Below are 16,208 nucleotides of genomic sequence, written 5' to 3' on the forward strand. Positions count from 1 at the left end.
CGAAATGAAATTGATAGAGACAACACCTAGAAGTTTAAGGAGGAAAGAAATATTTTAGCATGCATATTAATCTTCGGAAACACATGGCATCTACATGCATTTAAATGTGGACAGCTGTGGCGTTTAAGTGTTAAAAAATTTCATTAATGATGCATAGAGCTATCTACTTCTGTTGGCAGGCCTTTCAGTCTTCAATCTGACACTTCCTTTTTTATCCAGCAAGCTAATTTCCCCTCTTTTGTGAGGAGTAACTGTTTTCACACTACTGCTTACCCAGCAAGCCTCCTCATTGTTTCATGGCTAATTATCTTCTCCAGCTTCACCTTCCCCAGTGAGGAGAACAGGACAGTCTCTCCCAGCACTAATGAAAGCTAGGTTTTATGGGTACACTGTGTAAATAAAAGTAAGCTCTGATCAGGGCAACATAATAAATGAGTTCCTAAAGTTTATGGAGTCATGGCTCACCTAGTACTTTGCTAAATAACGAAGAAAAATGATTAATTTGGTGGTGGGGGTGCTTTAGATGTGGAAGAAAAAAAAGTAACGGGCCCTGTCAGTTTAATATGGAAGCTATCTGCAGGTAAACACGGTGAATCGGTATCGATCTGGATGTCCCTGTTGGTCCCCGATAACACATCTTACAAAGAAGTCCTTTGAAGAATATGGCTGATCTGGTAAGAGGTGGAGATCGTCTGGAATTGTATGTTCCTGATTACTTCCAATTTATTAATAAAAAACAACAACTAAGGTTTGTGCACTATAAAATGCTTTCCAACGCACACACTGAATGCAAGCACAGCAGAGACAGGAGCCACAAAGGCAGCATTGCCAGGGCCTTGAGGGAGTGAATCCAGCAGGTAATTAGCTGTGCTGTCAGCTCAGAGTCTTGCTTATCTGGACTATAAACTCAATGTATTCTCTAGGCAGCCTTCCTAAGGACCCAGAATTGAAGGATTTAGAGCACCGAGTTATATTTAACCAAAAGGGGGGGACTTAATACACCTTAACCCCTTAAGAGTGTATTTACTTTTCATTTACAAAATAAATCTATGAGTAAGATAGTTTTCTCTGGGCTTAAAGTCTTATTTCTTCGACATAGAAATCTGTGTTTTCTGTTACCATCTGAAGTGCTGACATGTGAAAACGAACCGTGAGCCTCTGCTCTTGTTGCTGCAACCGAACACTGGAATAAATAACTTGCAGCGGGGAGGATTGCGTTGGCTCACAGTTTCATAGGCTTCAGATCAGATAGGATTGGCTCCATTGCTTTCGGGCCCAGGTGAGACAGAGCATCTGGACTGGGAGCCTGTGGTAGAGCAAAGCAGCCGACTTCTTTGGACGACAGGCAGTGTTGACAAAAAGACATGTAGGAGTCAGGACAAGATGCAGCCTTCAGAAACATGCCCCCAGTGACTTATCCCTCCAGCGAGGTTCTCCCTCCTAATAGCTGTTCCTGGTGGGTCAGCCCATTAATGAGGGTTGGATCCCCACCATGATCCATTTAGAATAAGCTTGCAACACTTGGAATTTTTCTTATATCCAAACCACAAGACACAAGGCCACTGCTTTTATTCCGAACAAGATGAGTTTGTAAATATACGGTAATTTCAGAAACTTTAGTGCTCTTCTCTTAAAATCTCAAACATAAATTCAACATTTTTTTAATAGTCTAAGGATTCTGTATTATGAACCAGAAGTATAAAGTCTTGCGGAAATCTTTATCAAAATTATTTGTTACCTGCTAGAAACATCCATCCTGAAATTCTGAACAGCCTATGCAAAGCCTATGGCAGTTTGCAAACTCTCCAGCTGTTTTGGTGGAGTGAGCGGAAACAGCACAAGGTGGGCATCCTTGCCACAATGCAGTTTCCATTTGAGTAAGAAAGCAATGACATAAACCAAGCAAGGTACAGAAAGATTAGACACAAGGGTCAAACTTCATCAAGGAAACGAGTCACCAGCTCACCTGTTTATTAATCAACTTTCAACTTTGAGCCAACCAAATCATAAATTTGAGGAAAGCAGTTTTCATTGACTAGTTCAGGTAAGATGACGCAGAGACAAAATGGCACACCCTATTTTGAGCTGTAGTTAATTTACTCCCTTATACTGCCAGCTTTGTATTCTTATTTTGTCCCTTTCTGAATTAAGTGTTTCAATCATTAACTTAGAATTGTGGAAGAAAGAAAGAAAACCATGCTTACCCAGGAGGCATCTCGAGCAGCGAGGTCACAGTGTGGGCTACCACTGTGTGCCCTTTATGGAAATGAGCAGAGATAAAATGTTCTCTCAATGAATGTGGTGGTTTTTCCCTTTTCCTAGAAATATGTTTCAAGGCACCCCTCAGAGGCCTGAGATTCAGGACACTAAACTCTATGCTTGAGTAGCATGTTGTTAGCATGTTGTTTTCCTATACACATGTTGATGGATAACTTTCCTCCTAAAGAAAACACTGATCACACACCGTAGCTATAACTTTTGTTGTTGGGGATTTGAAAACTCTTTCTCTTCCTCTTCTTCCTCCTCATCTTCTTCCTCCTCCTTTTCTTCTTTCCTTTCCTCTTCCTTTTCTTTCACTTCCTTCACTTTCTCCTCATCTTCCTCCTTCGCTTTCTTTTCTTTCTCCTCCTCTTTTTCCTCCTCTTCTTTCTACTCTTTCTCCTCTTTCTCCTCCTCTTCCTCCCCCTCATCCTCTTCCTCCTCCTTTTCCTCTTCCAACTCCTCTTCTTCTTCTTCCACCTCTTCCTTCTCCTCCTCCTCTTCTTCCTCCTCTTCCTTTTATTCTTTCTCCTTCTCTTTCTCCCTCTTCCTCCTTCTCTTCCTCTTCCTCCTCTTACTACTCCTTCTTCTTTTCTTTTTTAGAATATTATAGTGGATGTTCATAAATCCCAAGCCTTGGCAGTGGGGAACATTACAAAGAGCCTCAAATGTTCTGTATCTGTAAATCTAAGGAAAGGGTTAGCAACTGGTCTCCTTACCATTCAGGTTGGACCATTTTTTTTCAGAATATAAAATGCTGAGCAAGAGGGAAGAAATCTTAGCCCTACAGAGGGATTAAGGGCAGGGCAGGGTAGGGAAGGGAAGGAAAGGGAAAGTTAAGGAAGGGAAAGGAAGGAAAAGGAAGGGAAGAGAAAATTAAAAGTAACTGCCAAAGTCATGACTGAGGCTGAGTGAAGGCTTTTTATATATGAAATTTTTTGATTAAAAGTAAATGATTTTTCAAGTAGATCAAGTCAGACATTCTCTGGAATTATCATACAAAGAAATTTTAGGAAGTTTTAAAGGACAAAGAACTAGAGGGGAACATAAACCAAGTTTAATCCTTTCCTATGGAAATGTTTTATCCCAACCACTTTTGAGCTATTCCTTTGGTACTGCTGATTTCTGTCCTTTAGTAGCCTTGAATCTGAATCATAAAGCAGCATATGACCATGACCATGTCCAGAGACAGTCTAAGCTGCAAGCATCCTTAGGCTTAGCTCCTGGCACAAGATGGCACAATTGTCAAGTCGCAGATTTTGAGACCCCACTGGAAAATTCTCTGCTGTCACATGTTAAAGTTGGTCAGAGTAACAAAGCGTTCCTCTGAATGCCTGGTTTAATTATTTATCAGCACTGTCAGTACAGTGTCAGGCAAGAGGGTGTTTGAAATTAATACACTATTTGAGTGGACTGATTGATTGCCCCTACAGCTAAAGATTTTAACATTCAACAGCTATGCAGACTGGTCATTGGTCCTTCCTTTTATCTGTTGGCAAAGAATAAACAGATATTGTAATAAAAATTCATCACAGTGACTGGACTTAGTATTTAAGTGGCCGTGATAACTGGCTGGGTACTAGATTGACTGCTAGAACATTGGCAGCAGGAAAGATCTCTTAAAAAAAAAAACCTAGTTAATGTTCACCTATGGCTGGACTCTTTGCAACTAAATGGGTGACACAGAGAATCTCCCCCATTTCTACTATGATAAAGCACACTTGGTATGTTTGTGTGGCATCCTTTTACCATGAATTTTAGGAAGGATCGTGGCTTTCCAAATGTGCCCTAATATGCTCCAGGTGAGCTTTTCTTCCTTCCACTAAAGAAAGAAAGCTGCGTGGCCTGTTTTTCAACCAGACAGTTGAGATAATCTGACTTGTAATGAGAACTCAGCCAGCAGAGGTATCACTGTCTCCTTGCCTATCAGATCATGGTTTGTTTTTAAGAGTAAATTGGAAGATGTGGTGAGAAGGAGATAGCGAAGGGGGAGTCAAGGAGCTTATGAACAACTCCGCACATGGTAAGAATCAGCCACCAAGTATTGACTGCTTCTCTGGTAACTTGTATTTATTTTATTTTCATCCAAGAGTGATTTTTGAAGATCAGTAGAGCTGTATCTATTTTTAGGTGGGGATATTGATACTCAGAAAGCTTAAATAACTCATACAAGGTAACACAGCTGGTGAGAGTACTCAGGCCATCAGCTAGTCTGCTGGCTATAGAGTCATGGTTGTTCATCTGCCTCCTTGGCATGAGCATAGGTGGAGCTGAGGATGCTCTTCATGGTTCTGTCTGTATGGGAACCCCTCAGGGCCCACAGTGCATTTTTTGTCTTTGTTGGCTCCACAATAATACCAGATAGCTGGCTGAGAAGTGAGAATGCTGAAGAAGCCATTTAACAACTACATCCCATAGAAGGCCAAGAGAATTTCGAGTTCTCATGAAGACAGGCAGAGAGCAGCAGAACGGTACCTAGGCTATTGCATCCCTGAGAGTCAGGAAAGTCTTCAGACAGCTGTCAGTCATGACTTTTTCTGTCAGATGTTTTTTTTTTTTTTTTTTTTTTTTTTTTTTTTTTTTTTTTTTTGGTCAGAGCATAGGCAAAGCACTTGTAATGATCAACAGGAGTCACATACAGTCTCTCTCACAAAGGAAAGATAAAGAAAAAAGGGTTGAGGGAACAATGGATAAGGAGCTGCCTTGGAACACTCAGGAAGATGTGAGTATTGCTCACTTTGGCCAGCAGGAGGCTAAGCCCAGAAAAGAAAGAAAAACTAAGTGTATACACTGACCTAGGTTCCTAGGTAAATGGGACATTAACCCAGAAATAGAGGCAAGATGGTTCTGATGCACAGCAACAAATAGTTATTTTCTACTAGACTTGGGGAGTAAACTACTATGGGAATACACATACCCCACACTGTTCCAGACTCAGCCTTTTAATCTTCACTTAGCAGACAGTTTCTATATTTAGCCACTTTAGTTACTTTCCCATCAGACAACTAAAATATTGACTTAAGTCATTTAAGGGAAAGGGTATTTCTTTCGGTGCATAGTTTCAGAGGGTTCCATTCATAGTCAGCTGACCCTACACCTTGGGGCACATAACAGAGGAGCTTTGTTTGCTCTGCTGTGAAGCAGTTACAGGAAAAGGGTTATAGACAAGGTCCTCTGGAGGACCCACTCCAAGGGACGTATTTCTTCTTGCAAAGATCTCCAGAAGTTCCCAGAATCGTGTGATCAGGTGGGGACCAAACTCTCAGAACATGAGCCTGTGGACACGTTTCATATTCAAGCCATAATGTTCAACCCAAACTGAGACCTAAAACATAGCACAACCAACAGGAAATGGTTAAATCCATAAAAGATCATGTAATAGTATACCGACTTTACACTTGAATGTGTGCTAATACCTCAGTGACAGTCATTGTTGAAAAAAGCCCATCCCTACAGTGTTTGGATATTATCTCAAGGAGGAACAGGGTTCTTGATGCTGGTACCTTCCAATCTGTGCTTCCGTTTTACGTTCTAACTTCCAAGAGGATCTAATAGATAACAATTTCCCAATTATGTTCTCTAATATTCTCTCTCTCTCTCTCTCTCTCTCTCTCTCTCTCTCTCTCTCTCTCTCTCTCTCTCTCTCCCCTACCCCCCCATCACAGGAGACTTTGAATGTGATTGATCCTGGCTTGATGGATCTGAATGGAATGAATGAGGACGCCCTGGAATGGGATGAAACGGACATAAGTAACAAACTCATTAGTGTTCATGAGGAATCAAATGACCCTGATCAAGACCCAGAGCCTATGGTACCCACCATGAAGCTTGAAGAGACACACCACAAAGACTCTGGTTATGAAGAGGAGGCAGGTGACTGTGGAGGGTCTCAGTATACCTCAAATGTCACTGCACCTTCCAGCCCACACATTTACCAAGTATACAGTCTTCACAAGGTGGAGCTCCACGGGGACAGCCATACTCCATTTCTGAAAAGCAGCCCGAAGTTTACAGGCACAGCGCAGCCCACTGTGTTAACGAAGAGCCTCAGTAAAGACTCTTCATTTTCATCCACAAAGTCATTACCAGACCTTTTAGGGGGTTCTAGTTTGGTGAGGCCTTACTCATGTCACAGTGGAGACATGAGCCAGAATTCAGGCAGCGAGAGTGGCATTGTCAGCGAGGGGGACATTGAGATGCCCACCAACTCTGACATGAGCTTGTTCAGTATGGCAGATGGGTCCCTAAGTAACCCTGACATGGAGCCTCTAGACCCGCAAATGGGAAATGCAGCCGATGTGCTAGAGCAAAACTTTAAAGATGAGGGGGAATGCATTAAGCTTTCAAGTGTCTCTCAGACACCCATCTCACCAGTGGGTTGTGTAAATGGAAAAGCTGGGGACTTAAACAGTGTTCTCAAACACACCGCCGATGGTCTGGGAGAAGAATCACAAGGAAAACATGATGTGTTTACATTTTATGATTACTCATACCTCCAAGGCTCAAAACTCAAATTACCAATGATCATGAAACAGCCACAGAGTGAAACGGCACATGGGGAGGATCCCCTTCTTTGTGGTTTTTATTTTGATAAAAAGTCCTGCAAACCTAAACATCAGGCTTTAGAGTTACAACCAGATGTGCCTCCCCACGAAAGGATTCTGGCAAGCGCACCCCAGGAGATGGGCCGCAGCTCATACAAAAGTAGCGACATGGAGAAGTCACTCGCGGGCATTCAGAATGCCAGGCGGCTCTCCCTTCTATCTCGCAGCTCATCTGTAGAGTCTCTTTCTCCAGGGGGTGATTTGCTTGGACTGGGAATCTTTAAAAATGGCAGCGACAGCCTCCAGCGAAGCACTTCTTTAGAGAGTTGGTTGACATCTTACAAGAGCAACGAGGATCTCTTTAGCTGTCACAGCTCTGGGGAATTAAGTGTGAGCAGCGGCTCAGTTGGTGAGCTGAGTAAGAGGACATTAGACCTTCTGAATCGTCTGGAGAATATACAGAGCCCCTCAGAGCAAAAGATCAAGCGGAGCCTTTCCGATATCACTCTGCAAAGCAGTTCCCAAAAGATGTCCTTCACTGGACAGATGTCACTGGACGTCGCGTCCTCTATCAATGAAGACTCACCGGCATCTCTTACAGAGCTGAGTAGCAGCGATGAGCTCTCTCTTTGCTCAGAGGACATTGTGTTACACAAAAACAAGATCCCGGAATCCAATGCATCCTTCAGGAAGCGCCTGAATCGCTCAGTGGCTGATGAGAGCGACGTCAATGTCAGCATGATTGTCAATGTCTCCTGCACCTCTGCTTGCACTGATGACGAAGACGACAGCGACCTCCTTTCCAGCTCCACTCTCACCTTAACGGAAGAAGAGCTGTGCCTCAAGGATGAGGACGATGACTCCAGCATTGCAACCGACGATGAAATTTACGAAGAGAGCAGCCTGATGTCTGGGTTGGACTACATAAAGAATGAACTGCAGACTTGGATACGACCAAAGCTTTCCTTGACAAGAGAAAAGAAACGGTCCAGCATCACTGATGAAACAAAGGTCAATAAAGATGGGGGGAGTGATGAGAAGTCCCATCCCTCGGACACCCTGGACATCGAGGCTCTTCTAAATGGCTCCATAAGATGTCTCTCTGAAAACAATGGGAATGGTAAGAATCCACCCAGAACTCATGACTTAGGAACTAAAGGTAAAAATAAGAAGAGTAAGTATGAAGTTAGTGAAGATCCACACGCGGCTGACATGGAGAACGGCAATGTTGAAAGTACTCCAGGAAGAGAAAAGGAGAAGCCACGAAGGACTCCAGAGGCATCAGAGAACCTTGCTTCAAATGTGAAACAGATTTCAGAATCTGAGCACAGCGAGGGTGAGGTGTCAATGGGTAGTTCTGATGGTTCCAATGTTGCCAGAAAGGAATGTGTTCCCCCAAATGATAGACATCCTCCACAGATGGGTCCCAATCTCCAGCATCCTGAAAATCAAAGCAGTGACTGCATGGCAGTCCAGTCTTGCCCAGGATCACTGTCGGAAACCGGCCTTGGAAGCCGACAAGACAGTGACGGACTAAAATCTTTGTCTAATGATTCACCAAGTGGGGCTAGAAAATCTGCTGGTTGCTGCCTACTCGAACAAAACGAGACAGAGGGAAGTGCTTCTATCAGCAACAGCACTTCCTGTTGCAACTGCAAGCCAGATGTTTTCCATCAAAAAGAGGATGAAGATTGTTCAGTACACGACTTTGTTAAGGAAATCATTGGCATGGCATCAACAGCCCTAAAGAGTAAATCGCAACCTGAAAGTGAGGTGGCCACAGCCACGTCACTAACCCAAATTAAGGAGAAAGTGCTAGAGCATTCGCATCGGCCCATGCCCCTGAAGAAGGGGGACTTTTACTCCTACTTATCTCTTTCCTCCCATGACAGTGACTGTGGCGAGGTCACCAGTTACATAGACGAGAAGAGCAGCACCCCATTGCCACCAGACACTGTGGACTCCAGCTTAGACGACAAGGAAGACATGGACTACTTCTTCGAAGCTTGTGTTGAGGATGAGCCTGTTGATGAGGAAGCTCCTCTCCCTGGTGCCCTTCCAAATGAATCAGAAGTTGAGGATCCTGCTGCTAAGTCAGAACAAATGCCAGTCAGCTCTTCTGTGTTCAGTAATGAGACAGACACGGTGCCTCTTTCAGGACTTTCCCCTCAGAAGGGAACTGAGGATGCAAAGGAAGGAGATGTGCCCCACGCTTCCCAGGGCTGTGCAGAGAGTACAGAGCCCGCCACCCCCTCAGGAAAGACCAGTACAGAGGGGAGTTCAAGAGTGCGAGGTGCATCAGGAATGCCAGGAGAAAACGCTGCTTCAGCCAAACCGAAAATCCAAGCTTTCTCTTTGAATTCGAAACAGCCAAAAGGCAAGGCTGCACTGTTTCCCAGCCCCCAAACTTTAACCTGCAAAGAGAAGCTCGTTAGCTTTCACGAAGATCGACATAGTAACATGCATAGGTAGAATGTGATGCCCCCAAGCATGGAAATCATCTCATTGAAAGGTACGTATGAGTACTTCTGCAGGTGTGTGTGTGTGTGTGTGTGTGTGTGTGTGTGTGAGAGAGAGAGAGAGAGAGAGAGAGAGAGAGAGAGAGAGAGAGAGAGAGAGAGAGAGAGAGAAAGAGACAGAGAGGACTGGTCAGCCTGATTAGTTGTGACACATACGCATCTGGATAAGACATTTAAGTAGAAACACTACAGTAACAGCCACTATGAAAAACACAAGGGGACCAGTGGTGAAATTTTGACCTTTAAAGTAACATATTTATCCCATCATTTTGGTAAGAGCAATACAATATTTGAGAAAACAGCGGGTCCACTCAGGGCTTTAATTCTACAACTAGAGGAGAAAACTACTCTGTGTGCTGCAGGCATTCCTTGAGATCAAAATGCATCTTTGGTAGCTGCATTCCTTACTGCAGCCGCTACTGAGAAAAGCCGGGTGATGAGCCAGGATCAGGCTGAAGGCTGAGTCTCCTTCCAGACATGGGCTTTCCTTTAGGCTTCTGCCTCACATAACTAGTGTCTCAGTCATTTCCCCCGTCCAGCTTCTCACAGCCTCAGAATCCAAACAGGAGCAAAAAGTCACTGTAGAGAGAGCTCTGTGTTTGTACACATGCGGATTGGACACCAGCACAGAATGGAAACACCAGGAAGACGCCTGACAACTTAATGGGGTCTCGATAAAAACAGAATTTTTGAATTTTGCCTGAAGGTGACAGGATGATTGCCATCAATTTTTTTTGAGAAATTCATTCCACTTTTCATATTTAATAAGACAGCTATTGATTGATAATTCTGAGATGGTGATAGAGCTCTAAAAGCGACACAGAGATTCTGTTATTTCCCATTTCTAAGCCCCAGTGATGAATGCACTTCCTCAATCAAGTTTCAAGAGAAATTTAGCTCTCAGAAATGGGAGTTGTATTTCACCAAAGTATGAGGTGCAGAACGCCCCTCCACCCCCACTATAGAAGCCTAATGCTGTAACCTAAACTCGTGCTATAGGAAATGAATTACAGAAGCAATCTACCCTAATTTGTTAACTTATTCAAATAACAGTTATTATACTTAACTATGCTAAAGATTATCTTTTTTGTGGCAGATTGTTTATTTTTTTGATGAGCCTAATTACTGATTTTCTAAAAGTAATTTACATTTATTACAAATACATCTTTTAAAATGTGACAGATAAATGTTGTTCCCATAATGTATTATGAAAAAAGTTACTATTTAAAAACACATTATTTAATTTGAAAGATGAATGGCAAACATCATTATTTTTTTTCCTGCAACACCTGTGCCCTGAGCTCATTAAAATGTGTGATTCTATGTCGAGCTGCTAGAATGGGGTGCGAGGGGGGGACTCTATACCATATATATACCCTAAAAATAAACTCAGTATGCAAAACCAAAGAAAGGCATCCTACCTATTGATGTAGCTTCACTAATTTTCTATTTCAGACACTATTTACAGTTGGCTGCGAGTGAGAACAAAAAGGGGAGAGAGAGAAATGTTTTCTGTGAGTCATGTCCACCCTATAATCACACCTTCTATCAGCATGCAGTAAAACTGACCATTAAGGGAGAGAAACTGGGATTTCATAAGCCGCTTCAGAGCACGTTCTATTAGAACTGATTGGATGCAGTCTCTGCCCGCCTCCGCAGAAGGAACGGGAAAGCCTGGTTAATTTTGTTTTCTGAAAAAAGATAAAGGCTGGAAAGCAACAGCACTGTGAGCATGCCACCCTGTGACTGTGACCCTCGAGTCACCAGTCCTGCTGAGATCTGGAACAGAACCGCACTGGGGCCAGTGCAGGCTCTGGAATGCATTCTCACTGTTTGATCCTCTGGGAGACTCTCCTCCTCTCCTGGAGAAATGGAATTGAAATGAAATGTAAATGATGAGGAATTCCATTTTTGACTCGAGGGAAGTGGAGGTGCTGATAGATCTGTGTAATTGTCACATCTTACAAAGCATAGACAGTGTAAAAATATCAGCTGCTCGCCTGCCCATCAGAAGGGTTCTGTTGTGCCCCACACCAGACTCTACTGTGGGCAAAGGGAAGAAGCAGCCAGATTTTACTTCTGTAGAACTGACATCGCCCCCAAGTGACTTGTTATCAGCCCAGAGCTATGTGAACAGCCATAGATTGCTCCTATCCACCTTTGAGGATGTGTAAGCACAAGTGTGTGTGCAGATGTGGGTGCTTGCCTGTGTGTATACATGAGTGTGCATGTGTGAGTGCACACATGTATGTATGTGTGTATGCAGTGTGCTGTGTGTGCACATGTGTATGTATGCATGAGTGTGCATGTGTGAATGCATGCATGTGTGTATGTGTGTGTAGTGTGAATGTGTGTGTGCACATGTGTGTGTATGTGAGGATGTGCATTTGTGAATGCATGCATGTGTGTATATGTGTGCAGTGTGAATGTGTGTGTGCACATGTGTATGTATGCGTGAGCGTGCATGTGTGAATGCATGCATGTGTATATGTGTGTGTGTGCAGTATTAATGCATGTGTGCATGCATGCGTGTGTGTGTCTCAGTACTATGCTAACAAAACATCTTGGTGCTTGATTTTTTTTGCCTTGTTACAAGCATTGGATGGGAATTTGCACTGACCTGTGTGAGGTGTCAAAGTACTGTCACCTGAGAAGTTATTCAGTCTGAAATGCTGCTAAGCTTCCAGTCCTTATCAGGGCATGTACTGAAGTCACGCTGACACTTTACATCCATATGAGCTTATTTGTTCTCAGTGCTCCTTCTACAAGGTCCAAAACCAGCGGCAGTTCTTCCTTTTAAAGCCCTTGGGGGCTGGTAGGTGGCATCATCTTTGCACCAGGACAGCGCAGTTCACCAAGGTCAATTTGCTGGAGCTCTTTTCCCAGAAATAAATGATCAGATGCAATGTCTGTAATTCCATCGAACCTCGAAGATAGTCTGCAACCAGAACAGACCCTTTTCAAAGAGTTCTGAAAATTATTTTATTTACTATGTTCTAATTAAACTCCTCTGAACCCATTTGAGAAGATGTACTGTGGCCTAGTGTATGTGCATTTGCAGTTTTTCCAGCACAGTGCTGGGCTTTTCACTGGGCCCATCTGTGTTAAAATGAAGAGGTCAGTTATAGTGAATCACATGGGGGGGTAACTGGCTAGATCCAGCTCTTTCTGCTTAATTTGGAGGGAGCACATAGTGTAGGCCTGGAATACCTCTTAGGACCTACTAAGAAATGTAGTTTGCTCTAATCTTTTTGCTGCATTTTGACAGTTATTTCTTCAGAATCTTCATCATAAGCCTGTGAGCTTTGATGAATGGTTTAACCCTAAATTTCAAGCTGGACAAATCCTGCAGTGTAAAAACTTAACTCCTCACATCCAGCCAGTGTGTAGTTATATGTCTTCTCCTTAAGTTTGCCTGATGGTTTAATGTGTACCTGGTGTGTGTGTGTGTGTGTGTGTGTGTGTGTGTGTGTGTGTGTGTGTGTGATTATTTCTTTTGATCTTGGTTTTTCATTGTCTTGCCTACTTTACCAGTCTATGCAAGTGATGATGGCCACAAAGTTTTAGATTTTAGATGACTATTTATGTTGATGCGTGTTAACACAATTTAAAGTGCAACTCGGCTTTTATAAATTGAGAAACTGGTTGGGGCAAACACTTCTGATCACATGCAATGTCGTTCTCTTTCTGGGCTGATGCGGGTTTCTCAAGGCTGGCCGAGCAGCTTTAGGAAACTACATCAAGGGCTTGTATAATATCCCTTCACTAGACACTATTCTTTATAAATGTTACCTTTAAATCACCCTATTGACCCAAGCTTCTACTGGATGAGCTTCTAATTATCTGACAGGTCGGAATAACTTGCCAGGCTATATAAAGATTTCATTGGGTAAAATCAGCCTCCCTTCCCTCTTCTCTGTCTCTCTCTCTGTCTCCCCTCCCTCTCTTTACACACACACACACACACACACACACACACACACACACACACACACACACACACACAGGGGGATGGGGAGGGAGAGGAGGAGAAGGAAGAGGAGAAGGGGGAAGAGGAGGAGGAGGAGGATTTGGACTTGAGTCCATTTGGCCTGCATTGTTTCCAAGTGTGCCAAATTGAAAGAATTGATTACCTAGAGGGAATCCAAATGCCGGCTCTTGCACTAAGATGGGTCTGGCTTCAGTGGAGGATTCCCCCGCTCAGCGCAGATTCCCCATGAGTCACATCCTCAGCATGTGAGCAGTGCTGCACTGTGCTTTCTTGAATTACTGAATTATTTTACGGCACCAAATTTTGTTCTATCTGCCTCTGTCTGTTTCCCCCGTCCCTGTTAACTTCCCATAGCTTCTTAACATCCTGTTTGCCTATGGTGGAACTACACTTGGAAAACGTTTTCTGACTTGTACACAAAGTTGTAAGTTTATAGAAAGAGACAGAAAACCACCAAAGAATATTAGCTTCTGGGGGGGGGGGGACTGATACAGTACTTCAGAATTTAGGTTAAACCCAAGCAGGCAGAGACCTGCTTTATTTGGGAGCTGGTCTGAGAACCCAAACTACTTGAATCCTGGAGTTCAGATGGTTCTCAGATCTCACTAGGTGTGATAGCCCTTTAGAAATAAGTATGACAGAATGGGCTTGGAGTACATTTGTGCCAGTTATCACATAGAATGAGAGAACTGAGTCACTTTAGTTTTCCTGATGTCCCCTGTACCTAAAATGAAACATAGTAATAGTTGACTTGTACATTCTAATTATCCCCTTTCCTGGGTTTATAAAAATGTTGTGAATGTCCTACTACTATGTAGGAGAATATCACACACAAATCAGTTGAGGTAGTGTTAGCCTGGGAGCGAGGTACCCAGTCTGTGAGTTGTGTTCATACATTGTTGCATCCTTTGGTACTGACTACCTGACCTTTTCATATACATTTTTTAAATGCTTGCTGAAGCCGAAATCATCTCAGAAGAACACATGAATTGGTGCCCCAGAGAAAGGATGGTCATTCTTGATTTTTCTTGGTTTTGGAAAGCATATGAATATATTAAAGTATCTATATAACTTACTGAGCTGAAAACGTGTTTGTGTGTTCTTAGAGCCTTGAGCTAGTGAAAGTCACATTTCATCACTTCTCATTTCAGATCGCTGGCAGATGACCTCCCCCAGCAGCTTCAGGAAAGGCTTCATTCTGCAAATGACAGAGACATTACTGACACCTTTCCCTGACTCCTTTTTTTTCCCCCTGTAGATAGCCTGGCTGAAGCTCGGGGCTGGCCCGATCCACCCTGGGCTGGTTTTGGATTCCATCCTGTTATCACTGCCGCCTGTCACATTGACTTTCTGAAGATGAACCTTCCTTCTGAATGCGGTCTGTCCACGTGGGCCTTTCGATCTGGATGTGTGCATTGCTTCTCTTAGGTGATCATCTTAGTTCCACAAAGCTGCTTGTTCTCCCATGGATTCCTGTCCCAAGCTACCTCTGGCAACCCCATCTCTCCAGCAAGACTTCTGTTTTCCCTCTCCCTCCCCTCCTCTTAAAGCTTCGCGGTTCACCAAATCAATGGTACATTAAACCTACTGTCTGGAATGACAACCCTCCCACCAGTACTTGACCAATTTTATGTTTTGCTCTGAAAACTTTCATGGTATTAGACCTATGTTTATTGAAAGAGATTAACCTAAAAATCTGGCCCTTGATTTGATCGTAGTATAGAGAAGACACATTGATCCTTGTAACAAAATTAAGTGATGTTTGAAAGTGCCATTTTAATTATTTCTTTTTGATAATGATCTATGCAGCACTTCAAGAAACAACTATAACAGTGTTGTATCTTATAAACTGGTACATTCTACTATTAAGTTTGTTTTTGGTTTCTATGCTTCTTGAGGTGGTAATGAGAAAATGTTTTTGTTTTTGGTTTTTAAAACGGTGTGCCTTGCTGTATTTCTCATACCATTTATTAAAAAGCTGCTTCCATGGTAATATTACATTGGTTTAAAAGGAGGGAATAGCAAGGTTAAGCTGTGTGGATAATTGCTGTATATATGTATAAGCTAGTACAAACATTGATGTATGACAGTATAAAATGCTTTCATGTTTGTGATGTCCAGTGGTGTGGAGAACATAAGCCTTAAACCCATTTAATTGCATGGTAATTAAAATTGGCATAATAAAAATAGCTTATTGGGGGAAAGGAAGATTAATGATCTCTTCTACCTGTGTTATTTACCAAATTCTTGCATCTGGTTCTGAAAAAGAAAAACAAACAAACCCCATATATTAGGTCCAAAATATCCATATTTCACAGAAGGCTAAATCTGCTTAGACTACAGACTAGGCCTGAAACCTTCATAATTTTCAAAATATTTCCGTTTCACTGGAAACATATGGAAATAGCAAAGGTTCATTTCCCCTCCACCAACAGCATTTTGTTCTGAATGATTCTATTTTTACCTGTTAGTGGCTTAAAGTTGTATTTGGTGATCTCTTACATGCCCTAATTTATTTTAAGTATTTAAAATGGGTTTGGTGAATGGTATAGAAAATTTGATTATTATTTTATTTAAACTATAGATTTCAGGTGTATTTATTTTGTTTAGAAAAATCAACAGAGAAATATTCCATTTGGTCTTTTTATGACTTAAAAAATTCAGCTTTTAATTTATATCATAACTCCTACTAAAGTGCCTGACACACAGTAGGTATTTTATAGAGTTTTCTGAATTTGAGTATTGAGTAGGATAAATCTCATATATATATTCCTGCATTAAAACTAAAAAAAAGATGTGCAAACAATACACAGTATATAATCAGATTCCAAAAAGATAGAGAACATGGCAGACATATATAGCCACAGAAATGACAATCATTCATTCAATAGATCA

The 16,208-nt window shown here is 42.4% G+C and overlaps 1 protein-coding gene across 1 annotated transcript in view; it reads left to right on the top strand.

Moving 5' to 3' along the window:
• AKAP6 (A-kinase anchoring protein 6) overlaps positions 1-14,928 on the top strand; it is a gene marked incomplete at its 5' end in the record, with an annotated part of 305,320 nt that extends 290,392 nt beyond the window's left edge. Inside the window, 2 exons of the mRNA XM_080912298.1 lie at positions 5,925-9,315; positions 14,572-14,928. Coding sequence (XP_080768424.1) covers positions 5,925-9,275 — 3,351 coding nt within the window. The 3' untranslated portion in view covers positions 9,276-9,315; positions 14,572-14,928. The remainder of the gene's footprint in view (positions 1-5,924; positions 9,316-14,571) is intronic.
• Positions 14,929-16,208: the final 1,280 nt, after the last annotated feature.

Source organism: Micromys minutus, assembly GCF_963924665.1.
Source record: "Micromys minutus genome assembly, chromosome: 1".
NCBI classification, from domain to species: domain Eukaryota; kingdom Metazoa; phylum Chordata; class Mammalia; order Rodentia; family Muridae; genus Micromys; species Micromys minutus.